The sequence below is a fragment of the Bombina bombina genome, chromosome 6 (genome assembly GCF_027579735.1).
Source record: "Bombina bombina isolate aBomBom1 chromosome 6, aBomBom1.pri, whole genome shotgun sequence".
Lineage (NCBI taxonomy): Eukaryota > Metazoa > Chordata > Amphibia > Anura > Bombinatoridae > Bombina > Bombina bombina.
In genome coordinates this window covers 890,879,338-890,894,792 of record NC_069504.1, presented here as the reverse complement: position 1 = coordinate 890,894,792, position 15,455 = coordinate 890,879,338, and the positions used below count along the sequence as shown (strand labels likewise).

Below are 15,455 nucleotides of genomic sequence, written 5' to 3'. Positions count from 1 at the left end.
GGATAGGGGTTAAACATTTTAGTATAGTGGGGTGTTTAGTGACAGGGTAAAGTTGGGAAAAAGCAGAATAGCAGCGAGATCGATGACTGTTAGGTAACAACAGTCCGCTGCTCGTCACCCCGTACTTGATGCACGGCTTTTTGACTTTTTTTTTTAATAAATACGGATAGCGTATTCAGGTCCACAGCCGCGATGTTAGGCAAGCGTATTGGTGCCATCGAATGCAGCATAGTTAACGGCTAGATAAATAGGCCTCATTGGATGAACAAAAGGCAAGAGGTATATACTGTATGTCCAGCCACCAATCATCAGCTAGCTCACAGTAGTGCATTGATGCTCCTGAGCCTACCTATGTATGCTTTTCAACAAAGGGTAAAAAGCAAATGAAGCAAATTAGACAAAAATGGGTATCAGATCCCTTTAACAATACACTTAAAGGGACAGTATACACCAGTTTTCATATAACTGCATGTAATAGACACTACTATAAATAAAAATATGCACAGGTACTGATATAAAAATCCAGTATAAAACCTTTAAAAAACTTACTTAGATGCTCACAGTTTAGCTCTGACCAACATTAATTGTATGGCTGTGAATTTAATAGAGCAGCTTAAGAGGATCTGCTCATAAAATTGCGACGTCAGGAGATGCATGGCTCCCTAACATCAACATACAATATAAGTAACGGTGAAGTGCATCTGGGGCTACCTTTAATATAAGGCCTGTGGTTGTTATTCTGGCCAGGTAGTGGTGAGTACAAATACACATTACGCTTACCTCAATGATCTGCACATGTTAACTGCACCACTGAATGAACAGTGTTTAAAAGCAAGTTATTTCTTTACGTGCTGGCCAAATGCATTGACTACAATCAACTGAATTGGCACCAACAAACAGTGCTCTTTTAGGCCCCAAATGTTCTTTTCCTGGTAGTGCTATGAAGCTTTGAAAGCTTTTACACTAAGGCTCCTCATAAAAAAATGTTTTGCACTTTTTATAGACGGTCTCTTTAATGGTATGATACATGCATACTCATATTGATAGTCCTTGCTTGGTATACTTCTTCAAACTGTCAATAGAAATAAGGACATTTTATATATGGGACACCTGCTATAAATCTACTACTACACGTGGAAAGTGTTTTCCTTCTGCAATCTTCTCTTATTCCTCAGGGAGTACTTCTAATAAACTCCAGAAGTTTCATATTGGGCTGGAATTACGCATTGGTTTCTTGGATATCGTGAGGACTCTACCCTACCTATTTAACAAATTTGCAATACACCTGGACCTAACTGTACTTCAAGTATTTCTTTTAAAGACATTTTTTAGTGGGTTGATACTTCAATTAATAACAATGGCCTCTAAAAAAGTGAACAAAGGAGATGAAAATACTAAAATCTCCACTCCGGCTACTCTTACTGTTTGCTCCTTTTTTTTCAGCCCTCAGATGCCACAGCTGACATTCATGTATCTTCTCAACTAGAACTGTCACCCCAACATAAAATATGTCCTAGAACATAGTCTTGATACCACACAAGACTTGTTATTCCAAATACAGACGACCATTACAAGTCTACCCTCTAATGCTGATAGTGTGTCACTTAAACACATTATTAAAAGCAAGATATCCAAGCTTAAAAAGGGACAGTCTACACCAGAATGTTTATTGTTTTAAAAGATAGATAATCCCTTTATTACCTATTCCCTAGATTTGCATAACCAACACAGTTATATAAATACACTTTCTCTTGTTAAGTGTATCCAGTCCACGGATCATCCATTACTTGTGGGATATTCTGCTTCCCAACAGGAAGTTGCAAGAGGATCACCCACAGCAGAGCTGCTATAAAGCTCCTCCCCTCACTGCCATACACAGTCATTCTCTTGCAACTCTCAACTAAGATGGAGGTCGTAAGAGGACTGTGGTGTTTTATACTTAGTTTATTTCTTCAATCAAAAGTTTGTTATTTTTAAATGGTACCGGAGTGTACTGTTTATCTCAGGCAGTATTTAGAAGAAGAATCTGCCTGCGTTTTCTATGATCTTAGCAGAAGTAACTAAGATCCATTGCTGTTCTCACATATTCTGAGGAGTGAGGTAACTTCAGAGGGGGAATAGCGTGCAGGTTTTCCTGTAATAAGGTATGTGCAGTTAAAATATTTTTCTAGGGATGGAATTTGCTAGAAAATGCTGCTGATACCGAAGTAATGTAAGTAAAGCCTTAAATGCAGTGATAGCGACTGGTATCAGGCTTATTAATAGAGATACATACTCTTATAAAAGTGTATTTTAAAACGTTTGCTGGCATGTTTAATCGTTTTTTACATATGTTTGGTGATAAAACTTATTGGGGCCTAGTTTTTTCCACATGGCTGGCTTCAATTTTGCCTAGAAACAGTTCCCTGAGGCTTCCCACTGTTGTAATATGAGTGGGAGGGGCCTATTTTGGCATTTTTTTGCACAGCAAAAATTACAGACACAGACATCCAGCTTCTTCCTGTATGATCCAGGACTTCTCTGAAGGGCTCAAAAGGCTTCAAAAGTCGTATTGAGGGAGGTAAAAAGCCACAGTAGAGCTGTGGCAGTTGTTGTGACTGTTTAAAAAACGTTTTTTTGTCATTTTTTATTCTGTTTTTGGTATTAAGGGGTTAATCATCCATTTGCAAGTGGGTGCAATGCTCTGCTAACTTATTACATACACTGTAAAAAATGTGTTAGTGTAACTGCATTTTTTCACTGTTATTTCAAAATTTGGGAAAATTTGTGTTTCTTAAAGGCGCAGTAACGTTTTTTATATTGCTTGTAAACTTGTTTTAAAGTGTTTTCCAAGCTTGCTAGTCTCATTGCTAGTCTGTTTAAACATGTCTGACACAGAGGAACCTACTTGTTCATTATGTTTGAAAGCCATGGTGGAGCCCCATAGGAGAATGTGTACTAAATGTATTGATTTCACCTTAACAGTAAAGATCAGTCTTTATCTATAAAAGAATTATCACCAGAGGGTTCTGTCGAGTGGGAAGTTATGCCGACTAACTTTCCCCACGTGTCAGACCCTTCGCCTCCCGCTCAGGGGACGCACGCTAATATGGCGCCAATTACATCAGGGACGCCCATAGAGATTACCTTGCAGGACATGGCTGCAATCATGAATAATACTCTGTCAGAGGTATTATCTAGATTGCCTGAATTAAGAGGCAAGCGCAATAGCTCTGGGGTTAGGAGAGATACAGAGCGCGCAAATGCTGTTAGAGCCATGTCTGATACTGCGTCACAGTATGCAGAACATGAGGACGGAGAGCTTCAGTCTGTGGGTGACATCTCTGACTCGGGGAAACCTGATTCAGAGATTTCTAATTTTAAATTTAAGCTTGAGAACCTCCGTGTATTGCTTGGGGAGGTATTAGCTGCTCTGAGTGACTGTAACACAGTTGCAATTCCAGAGAAATTGTGTAGGCTGGATAGATACTATGCGGTGCCGGTGTGTACTGACGTTTTTCCTATACCTAAAAGGCTTACAGAAATTATTAGCAAGGAGTGGGATAGACCCGGTGTGCCCTTTTCCCCACCTCCTATATTTAGAAAAATGTTTCCAATAGACGCCACTACACAGGACTTATCGCAGACGGTCCCTAAGGTGGAGGGAGCAGTTTCTACTTTAGCAAAGCTTACCACTATCCCGGTTGAGGACAGTTGTGCTTTTTCAGATCCAATGGATAAAAAATTGTAGGGTTACCTTAAGAAAATGTTTATTCAACAAGGTTTTATTTTACAGCCCCTTGCATGCATTGCGCCTGTCACTGCTGCGGCGGCATTCTGGTTTGAGGCCCTGGAAGAGGCCATCCAGACAGCTCCATTGAATGAAATTATTGACAAGCTTAGAATGCTTAAGCTAGCTAACTCATTTGTTTCTGATGCCATTGTTCATTTGACTAAACTAACGGCTAAGAATTCCGGATTCGCCATCCAGGTGCGTAGGGCGCTATGGCTTAAATCCTGGTCAGCTGACGTGACTTCAAAGTCTAAATTACTCAACATTCCTTTCAAGGGGCAGACCTTATTCGGGCCTGGCTTGAAGGAAATTATTGCTGACATTACTGGAGGCAAGGGTCATACCCTTCCCCAGGACAGGGCCAAATCAAAGGCCAAACAGTCTAATTTTCGTGCCTTTCGAAATTTCAAGGCAGGAGCAGCATCAACTTCCTCCGCTTCAAAACAAGAGGGAACTGTTGCTCATTCCAGACAGGCCTGGAAACCTAACCAGTCCTGGAACAAGGGCAAGCAGGCCAGAAAGCCTGCTGCTGCCCCCAAGACAGCATGAAGGAACGGCCCCCTATCCGGAAACGGATCTAGTGGGGGGCAGACTTTCTTCGCCCAGGGGTGGGCAAGAGATGTTCAGGATCCCTGGGCGTTGGAGATCATATCTCAGGGATATCTTCTGGACTTCAAAGCTTCTCCTCCACAAGGGAGATTTCATCTTTCAAGGTTATCAGCAAACCAGATAAAGAAAGAGGCATTCCTAAGCTGTGTGCAAGACCTCCTAGTAATGGGAGTGATCCATCCAGTTCCTCGGACGGAACAAGGACAGGGATTTTATTCAAATCTGTTTGTGGTTCCCAAGAAAGAGGGAACCTTCAGACCAATCTTGGATCTAAAGATCTTAAACAAATTCCTCAGAGTTTCATCATTCAAAATGTAAACTATTCGGACCATCCTACCCATGATCCAAGCGGGTCAGTACATGACCACAGTGGACTTAAAGGATGCCTACCTTCACATACCGATTCACAAAGATCATAATCGGTTCCTAAGGTTTGCCTTTCTAGACAGGCATTACCAATTTGTAGCTCTTCCCTTCGGGTTGGCCACTGCCCCGAGAATTTTTACAAAGGTTCTGGGCTCACTTCAGGCGGTTCTAAGACCACGACGCATAGTGGTGGCTCCGTATCTAGACGACATCCTGATACAGGCGTCAAGCTTTCAAATTGCCAAGTCTCATACAGAGATAGTTCTGGCATTTCTGAGGTTGCATGGGTGGAAAGTGAACGTGGAGTTCTCTATCACCACTCACAAGAGTCTCCTTCCTAGGGACTCTTATAGATTATAGAGATGAAAATTTACCTGACGGAGTCCAGGTAATCAAAACTTCTAAATGCTTGCCATGTGCTTCATTCCATTCCACGCCCGTCAGTGGCTCAGTGCATGGAAGTAATCGGCTTAATGGTAGCGGCAATGGACATAGTGCCATTTGCGCGCCTGCATCTCAGACCGCTGCAATTATTCATGCTAAGTCAGTGGAATGGGGATTACTCAGATTTGTCCCCTCTACTAAATCTGGATCAAGAGACCAGAGATTCTCTTCTCTGGTGGCTTTCTCTGGTCCATCTGTCCAAGGGTATGACCTTTCGCAGGCCAGATTGGACGATTGTAACAACAGATGCCAGCCTTCTAGGTTGGGGCGCAGTCTGGAACTCCCTGAAGGCTCAGGGATCGTGGACTCAGGAGGAGAAACTACTCCCAATAAATATTCTAGAGTTAAGAGCAATATTCAATGCTCTTCTAGCTTGGCCTCAGTTAGCAACACTGAGGTTCATCAGATTTTAGTCGGACAACATCACAACTGTGGCTTACATCAACCATCAAGGGGGAACCAGGAGTTCCCTAGCGATGTTAGAAGTCTCAAAGATAATTCGCTGGGCAGAGTCTCACTCTTGCCACCTGTCAGCGATCCACATCCCAGGCGTAGAGAACTGGATGGCGGGTTTTCTAAGTCGTCAGACTTTTCATCCGGGGGAGTGGGAACTCCATCCGGAGGTGTTTGCTCAACTGGTCCATCGTTGGGGCAAACCAGAACTGGATCTGATGGCGTCTCGCCAGAACGCCAAGTTTCCTTGTTACGGATCCAGGTCCAGGGACCCGGGAGCAACGCTGATAGATGCTCTAGCAGCTCCTTGGTTCTTCAACCTGGCCTATGTGTTTCCACCGTTTCCTCTGCTCCCTCGACTGATTGCCAAAATCAAACAGGAGAGAGCATCAGTGATTCTGATAGCGCCTGCGTGGCCACGCAGGACCTGGTATGCAGACCTAGTGGACATGTCATCTCTTCCACCATGGACTCTCTGCCTCTGATGCAGGACCTTCTAATACAAGGTCCTCTCAATCATCCAAATCGAATTTCTCTGAGACTGACTGCATGGAGATTGAACGCTTGATTCTATCAAGGCGTGGCTTCTCCGAGTCAGTCATTGATACCTTAATACAGGCTCGGAAGCCTGTCACCAGGAAAATCTACCATAAGATATGGCGTAAATATCTTTATTGGTGTGAATCCAAGAGTTACTCATGGAGTAAGGTTAGGATTCCTAGGATATTGTCCTTTCTCCAAGAGGGTTTGGACAAAGGCTTATCAGCTAGTTCTTTAAAAGGACAGATCTCTGCTCTGTCTATTCTTTTGCACAAGCGTCTGGCAGAAGTTCCAGACGTCCAGGCATTTTGTCAGGCTTTGGTTAGGATTAAGCCTGTGTTTAAAACTGTTGCTCCCCCGTTGGAGCTTAAACTTGGTTCTTACAGTTCTTCAGGGAGTTCCGTTTGAACCCCTTCATTCCATTGATATTAAACTTTTATCTTGGAAAGTTCTGTTTTTGATGGCTATTTCCTCGGCTCGAAGAGTCTCTGAGTTATCTGCCTTACATTGTGATTCTCCTTATCTGATTTTTCATTCAGACATGGTAGTTCTGCATACCAAACCTTGGTTTTTACCTAAGGTGGTTTCTAACAGGAATATCAATCAAGAGATTGTTGTTGTTCCATCATTGTGTCCTAATCCTTCTTTAAAGAAGGAACGTCTTTTGCATAATCTGGACGTAGTCCGTGCCTTGAAGTTTTACTTACAGGCTACTAAAGATTTTCGTCAAACATCTGCCCTGTTTGTCGTTTACTCTGGACAGAGGAGAGATCAAAAAGCTTCGACAACCTCTCTCTCCTTTTGGCTTCGTAGCATAATACGCTTAGCCTATGAGACTGCTGGACAGCAGCCCCCTGAAAGGATTACAGCTCATTCAACTAGAGCTGTGGCTTCCACCTGGGCCTTTAAAAATGAGGCCTCTGTTGAACAGATTTGCAAGGCTGCGACTTGGTCTTCGCTTCACACCTTTTCAAAATTTTACAAATTTGATACTTTTGCTTCTTCGGAGGCTGTTTTTGGGAGAAAGGTTCTACAGGCAGTGGTTCCTTCCGTTTAATCCTGCCTTGTCCCTCCCATCATCCGTGTACTTTAGCTTTGGTATTGGTATCCCATAAGTAATGGATGATCCGTGGACTGGATACACTTAACAAGAGAAAACATAATTTATGCTTACCTGATAAATTTATTTCTCTTGTAGTGTATCCAGTCCACGGCCCGCCCTGTCCTTTTAAGGCAGGTCTAAATTTTAATTAAACTACAGTCACCACTGCACCCTATGGTTTCTCCTTTCTCGTCTTGTTTCGGTCGAATGACTGGATATGGAAGTGAGGGGAGGAGCTATATAGCAGCTCTGCTGTGGGTGATCCTCTTGCAACTTCCTGTTGGGAAGGAGAATATCCCACAAGTAATGGATGATCCGTGGACTGGATACACTACAAGAGAAATAAATTTATCAGGTAAGCATAAATTATGTTTTTTACCTCTGTGATTATCTTGTATCTAAGCCTCTGCAAACTGCCCCCTTATTTGAGTTCTTTTGACAGACATGCATTTCAGCCAATCAGTGCTGGCTCCTAGGAACTCCATATATGTGAGCACAGTGTTATCTATATGAAACACATGAACTAACACCCTCTAGTCGTGAAAACTGTCAAAATGTCCTGAGAGAAGAGGCAGCCTTCAAGGGTTTAGAAATTAGCATATAAACCTCCTAGGTTTAGCTTTCAACTAAGAATACCAAGAGAATAAAGCAAAATTGGTGATGAAAGTAAATTGGAAAATTGTTTAAAATTGCATGCCCTATCAGAATCATGAAAGTTTATTTTGTACTAGACTGTCCGTTTAAGAAAGTTCCTAATGATATAAACGCCCCCTTTGAATACCTAGAAAAGGGTCAAAACATACTTAATAGTATTGTAAGTGACAATTCACATCAAATTTCAAGACACCACTCTAAAATGAACTCTTTGCAGACAAAAATTGAGGATCTATATAATAGGGGGAGAAGGAATAACTGTCACGGCCGTGCCTGGATTTGGGACTCCTGGTTCTAAGCCTGTTTCTCTTTTCTGCGCCACCAGAGGTATCTGTTTATGTTTGCAGCCTTTTAGAGACCTGTTACCTGCAGTGGATTACTCTCTGGGTCCACCTGCTTGTCAGCTGCAGGTAGTTTTCTAATCTGCTCTGTTCACTTCCTGCCTTGACATTGTGATTGATTTTCTTTGTTTGTGCCTCTGTTCTGCTTCCTGAATTCCTGTCTTGTTGGTGGATTCCTGGCTTCTGAACTTGGCTTGCTGATTGACCATTCTTCTGGATTCTCCTTATGTTTTATGAAAGATTGGACTGTTTTCCTGGTTACAGACCCTTGACTTGTATTCTGGTAATTCTTTTGTATCTCGTGTCTTCAGCCTGTTACAGAAATGTTTCTTCTGTGAGTACTTTTATGCTTACCTGGCTACTGTGACTAAACACCCCTGCTGTGAGAACTGTAAGCTTATCTGGCTGCTGAGTCTAGCACCTCTGCTGTGAGAACTGTATGCTTACCTGTTGCTGAGACTAATCTCCTCTGCTGTGAGAACTGTAAGCTTACCTGGCTACTGAGTCTAACACCTTTGCTGTGAGAACTATATGCTTACCTGTTGCTGAGACTTATTACCTTGCTGTGAGAACTGTATGTTTATCTGCTTGCTGAGTCTAAGCAACTCTACTGTGAAATGTATGTATCCTTAAGCCAAGCATCTCTGCTGTGAGACTGAACACCTCTTCTGTGAGTACCTGTATATTTCCTTGGCTGTTGTGTCAGGTTTTTTTTTCCCTGCTTTGTTTGCCATGTGCTGCTGGCAGCTATTTTACTCACCTCTCTTGATGAGCCTGGTGCAGAGTGTGTGATGCTGCTCATTTCCTGCACGCCCTCTTATGGCCAGACTGGTGTACATCATCCATGTGAGACAGGTTGCAGTCTCAGAATTGTGATGTCATCACTTATTTAAAGGGCCTCTGTTCAGTATGCTTTGCCCTTGCGTTGTCTCAGACCTGTTTGTGAGTTCCAGTTCCTGTATTACCTGGCTGTCTGACGTCTCTCCTGGTTCCTAATCCCTGGCATGTTCCTGACTCTGCTGTTCTCCTTGTTCCTGATTCCAGCTCGTCTGACTACTCGCTTTGGCTCCTGACTCGGCTCGTCTGAATATTCGCTTTGGCTCCTGACTCGGCTCGTCTGACTACCAGCTCTAGCTTTGACTCCTGGCTTGTTGTTTGACTTGTGGACTTTTTATTATTTTTTGTTATTAATAAAGGTGTGATTATTTTTGCACCCTGACATGTTCGTACTAAACTCCACTGCTGTAAGAACTGTATGTTTATCTGCTTGCTGAGTCTAAGCAACTCTACTGTGACATTTGTGTATCCTGAAGCCAAGCGTCTCTGCTGTGAGTCTAAATAACTCTACTGTGATACTGGCGTATGCTCATCCTGTTCCTGAAACCAAGTTCCCTTACTAAGATACTGGCATATGCTCTGCTTGTTCCTGAAACCAACTTCCCTTACTGAGATACTGGCTTATGCTCTGCTTGTTCCTGAAACCAAGTTCCCTTACTGAGATACTGGCGTATGCTCAGCTTTTTCCTGAAACCAAGTTCGATTACTGAGATATTGGCGTATGCTCTGCCTGTTTCTGAAACCAAGTTCCCTTACTGACATAATGGTGTATGCTCTGCTCGTTCCTGAAACCAAGTTCCCTTACTGAGATACTGGCGTATGCTTAGCCTGTTCCTGAAACCAAGTGCCCTTACTGAGATACTGGCATATGCTCAGCCTGTTCCTGAAACCAAGTGCCCTTACTGAGATACTGGCGTATGCTCAGCCTGTTCCTGAAACCAAGTGCCCTTACTGAGATACTGGCGTATGCTCAGCCTGTTCTTGAAACCAAGTTCCCTTACTAAGATACTGGCGTATGCTTAGCCTGTTCCTGAAACCAAGTACCCTAGCTCTGATACCGGTGTGTGCCCAGCTTGATCCTGAAATCAAGTACCGTAAGGGTAGTCTGTGTCTGTTGAAGGACTTCTGCTTAAACTGTTCTTTTACAAAGACTTTTGTTTGTTTATTATCAGGTTGAAATATAAGCTCAATTTGCTTTGCCTCTTGTTTCCCTTGCATTACGTTTCTTCAAGAAAAAACCTTCTTTGTTCTGTGTTTCCATTCTGGTATACTGAGTCCTACTCACCACTTTACACCCTCTTAGATTAACTCAGCCATCACCTTGCACATGCTCCATAACCCTGAACCTGCTCAGCCAAGCATGACAATAACTTGAAAAGGGGGAGGAATAACTTGAGAGTACACTGGATTCCAGAGGATATTACACAATCGGAATTGGATGAATACCTCGATTTGTTTCTCTTCCTCTCTCCTGATCTCCAACTTACATCAGCCTTCTGGGAAAGAGTCAATAGGGCCTTACAGCCTAACCCAAAAAACATCTCCATCAAAGACTTCTGCCACATCAGGAAATAGTTGGACAAAGGTTAAAAAAATGTAAATTGTCTGTTACCAATCTGCTTGCAGCTGTCGGGACCCACGTGACCTTCTGCTGGCGAGAGAATCTCCAAGGATCGAGAGAGATGGCAAGTGGAGTGGACCGGAGGAGGATCATCCCAGAAGACGAGACTTGTTCCTTCAATTCGGGGTAACACAGGGTTAGTTGATGATGTGCTCGCAAACACATATATAAAAATATAGGGGAATTGTAAGGCACTAAACCCTGAAAGCAGAGCAATCTGATCTGTGTTTGCTGCAGGATTTAATTTTTAAAGTGAGCCACCTGCTAACCTCTCTCTATAGATGTTTCCCTTTCCATAGAGCTCCATTATATTCTGAGGGAGACATCTTGCCACTCACAGGGACAGCTCCTTTTTTAGATAATTCCTTGAGGTCTGCTTCTGCTAGTGTTGACGCGGTTTCTCACGTATGGCCTTACAAAGATTTTATCAAAGGGCCCAAGATGCCAAGTGGTCATCAGAAAATAAATCACACAGGAAAAGTTTTTTCTGGGTGGGTGGGGATTCCTCTTTGAGAATAGAGATATTAACCCATTTTTCATTTGACTCTACTGGTTCAGCAGCTGTTTGCATTATAATGATCCGACTAAAACGTTTAACTCCAATGCTTCTATTTAAACGTATGAGGTTGCATATGTGTGCATGTATATGTCTATGGGTGCCTGTGTGTATGCTGTTGTATGTATGCATGTGGGTGTGTATGCATTTTCCATGTGAAGTATTATGAAATTATACTGACCAAATAAGAGAGCCTGTGAAGTATCTTTTGTACCCATGCAAATATTGCTCAAACAAGAGTGTGAATTTCAAAGTCATCATCTTGAAGTGGTCTTATCCTTCCCCTTTAGGTGATAGAAAAAAATAAAAATATGCCATATGTCTGCATCATACTATATATACAATTACTGTGATATGAATATTTTTTTATTTGAAGTGATTTTTAGATACATGTGAGGAAGGGGTGCAATGCTGTACAAAATGTCACTACAAATAAAAAATTCTTGATGATATAGTAATAGTTCAGACTCTGTATGATTTAGAAATGATAACTTTAACACAGAGCACCATGGTAATTTGGTGAGGCATAAACCATGCCAAATGATACCTGGCTCCTGGATTTATGGTCTGGCTCCTAGATTTTGAGCACTATCCTAAGCCCTAACTAGTAGCATAATAGATGTATGGCATTATTATCCACTAGTTCCTGCCTCCTCTGAATTCCCTCTCTCCTGCGCTCTTCACATTTACTCTGGACCATGCATGATTCAAATTCACTTTTTCTAAACATTTCAACTCCATATGTGCTCCTTGTCCACTTCAATCTAAGCAATGTCTCTCTTGAACATGTGCAGCCTACATTCTGTCTTCTATACCAAGAACACTCTACACTCAACTCAATTTATTTTTATGATCTTAAGTACATTGTATCTTTATGATTGTACAGTTGTGACGTAAGCTTAAAGGGACAGTCTACTCCAGAATTTTTATTGTTTAAAAAGATAGATAATCCTTTCCTTACCTATTCCCCAGTGGAAACCAACACTGTTATATATTTATTTTTTTAATTATCTTTTTCTTTATTTTCAAAAAGAAAGGAACAAAGCATGCTAAAAATACGTGATAAAGGAAAGTAGCGCCTTGGAAGGCGTAGTTCTCACAAAAATAAATATTTTCATTATGAAATGACATACACTCCACAATCTAAATTTAATTTATGAGAATACAAATGACAACAAATAATAATCTGACAAAGCCATAATCTTGGCCAGATGGGGGGGGGGGGCTGCCTGCCTCCTCCTCATCACACACCTACTGTTATATTAATATACTTATTACCTTGTATCTAAGCCTCTGCAGACTGCCCCCTTATCTTAGTGCTTTTGAAAGACATTTGTTTAAGCCAATCAGTGCTGACACTTAAATAACTCCACGAGAGTGAGCACAATGTTATCTATATGACACACATGACCTAGCAGTATCTAACTGTCAAAATGCACTGAGATAAGAGGCAGCTCAATGGCTTAGAAATTAGCATTTGAGCCTACCTAGGTTAAGCTTTCCACAAATAATACCAAGAGAGCCAAGCAAATTCTATGATAAAAGTAAATTGGAAAGTTATTTAAAATTGCACGCCCTATTGGAATCATGAAAGTTTCATTTTGCCTAGACTGTCCCTTTTAATATATGCCAGTTGTTAGTTCACTGCAAACTGCAGAAAGTTAAGACACATCCCATAAATATAATGCATGTCTTATATAAACTATTTATAAATATTGCGTAAAGATTAAATTATTACTTTCTACTCTTCGATGCCAATGTTACAGTATGTGTGATATAAAAAAATACCACCATTTGAATCAATGTACTGGAAGTTATTTTTTTACAGAGCTAATTGTTGATATGTAATTATTATATGTAGATATAAATTATCTTCTTTTCTGTTTCAGGATGGCTATGTGATTTAACTGGCAACTTCACTCTGTCCTTTGCAGTCTCAGGTACCTTCCTTGTTATTGGAGGCCTTATCATACTCATGTTACCTGGAATCTGTTACAAGTCTTCAGATTCAGAGAACACAGATCCTGATAAGTCTTTAAAAATTTCTTCTGAGCATCTGGAAAGAAAGACTTACAGTGGACAAAAATCAGAGAGCTTGGACCAACCAAATGGAAACCAGAATAGACAAGTGCCCATACTTAAAGATCCTTTAATGATCCAGGTTGTCAGTGATCTACCTTTAATAGACAGAACTTCCCAATCAGAGAACAGAACAAAGAATGTCCTGCTTTCAAGTGATAGCACTGACCAATTAGAGTTAAACATAGGAAATGGATCACCCCCAAGAGAAAGAACTGACCAATCAAAGAGCAGCCTAAATTAAATAAATCTGCAGTCAATGACTAGTGATGTCACAAAATGAACAGTCAAACACAATAAATATTCTCAGGTATCAGAAGCAGATTAAAGGGTGAAAGTTGCTATTTTTTATGAATTCAATTAACTTTAATCATAATCACCTGTCCATGTTCCTGTATACAGCTGGGTTCTGATAAAAAAATATAATGATCCCAAGGTAACAGAAAAATGTAAACCAGAAAAAACCTAATAGCACAAATACGTACTGTAAAAACATTTAAAATGAAACCAATTTATTAGTCGTGGAATCAGTATTTATCGTTTACTGAATAACATAAGTGTTTTTGACAATTGAAGTAAAACCTTTAGCAACTAATAATATTAATAGTATAGAGAAATCTACATTTCCTGTAACAAGTCCTTTCATTGATTTCATTCTAAATAATGTTGGCATTGCTGATTTTTACTAAAGGGTAAAGCTACAATTAGCATTACAGAATGTAGTCCTAATGGATGGATTTCAATGCCATGAGCTGTACACCAGGGTCCTTTGTTCATAATAGTGAAAAGGGATGTGAAGAGCATGGCCTATATTAAAGGACAGTATAACTGATGTGTATCTCAAGCGCCAAAAAGAGCCATCCACTCAAGCCCCTCCGAAAAAAGCGAGATCTCCCAACCCGATCTCAAATTTAAGTAGATCAAATTATGCAGGGGGGGGGGGGGGGCGCCAAAGAGTCCTCCAATCAAAGAGTCTATAGGCTGAAGAGTGGGATGAGAAGGTTAAAGAGGGAGTACTAGGCGGGGTATTAATTAAAATAGGAGATCAATGTGACCCTCATAAATCTCATAGAACCCTAAAAAATCCAATTTAATAATACTTATACTTTAAAAGAATGTTCAAAAAAATAATAAATAATAGGTTATCCACATGTGTATAAAAGTACAGTATATAAGGCACTGGTAAAATTGGAATCAATAAAATAACTATGAACCTTAAATGTATACCTAATTTAATAAACACAAGTATATAAAAACATATATAAACTAATTAGACGGATGTCTAAAAAATGTCCCGGATAAAGTCTTTGAATTATAAATTAAGTCCAGATAGTTCCCATGTAATCCAGTATATCCTAATATATCCAATGGGGATAACTCCAAGGTGCGGTAGGGTGAAAGAATAGACGATGAAAAAAATAATGAGAAAAAATATATAAAAATATAAAAAATTAAAAATATGAAAAATAATGTATTAGAAGTGAAAAAAGGTGGTGTGTGTTCGTGTGAAAAATTGTGTAATAAAATTGTGTAATAAAAAATTATGTGAAGAAAGTGTTAAAAAATATATGTGAAAAGTGTATAAAAAATGTAAAAAAAAGTGTGTGAACGATGTGAAAAAAGAAAGAAGAAAAAAATGGCCAAAAAACAGGTGTACACCTGGTGTATAATGTGTAATAGTTCAGCAATGATATGACATAAAAAGTTATGAATCTAAGGAACAGTAAGGAGGAATATCAGATAGTTCCTCAGATGTAAAGTTAATCTCTTTTATAGGGAGCACCTTAAAGGCACAGTTAAAGTTAACATAACAACTTGTAACCCTTACATAGCCCCCCTTCAAAAGAACCACAGCGAGGTTCAAGGCCTGGGGCGATCTGGGTTACGTCTGTGAAAAAGGGAGACAAGCCTTGGAGCGGTAACATTGGAAGCGGGCTCCCAGGAGTCCTCCTCATGACCAAAACCCTTCCAGTGGATTAGGTAAAATAAAACACCAGAGCGAAGTCTAGAATCCAGGACACTGTGAACTTCATATTCCAAGTCAGGGTTAACTGAGAGGGTGGAATCACTTGTTCCATCAA

At 40.7% G+C, this 15,455-nt stretch overlaps 1 protein-coding gene across 4 annotated transcripts in view; it reads left to right on the top strand.

The window, feature by feature from the left end:
• LOC128663889 (monocarboxylate transporter 13) overlaps positions 1-14,928 on the top strand; it is a 236,521-nt gene extending 221,593 nt beyond the window's left edge. For all 4 annotated transcript variants that reach the window (XM_053718451.1, XM_053718452.1, XM_053718450.1 and 1 more), the window contains one exon: positions 13,185-14,928. In XM_053718451.1, the coding sequence (XP_053574426.1) occupies positions 13,185-13,618 (434 nt within the window). In that variant the 3' untranslated portion in view covers positions 13,619-14,928. The remainder of the gene's footprint in view (positions 1-13,184) is intronic.
• Positions 14,929-15,455: the final 527 nt, after the last annotated feature.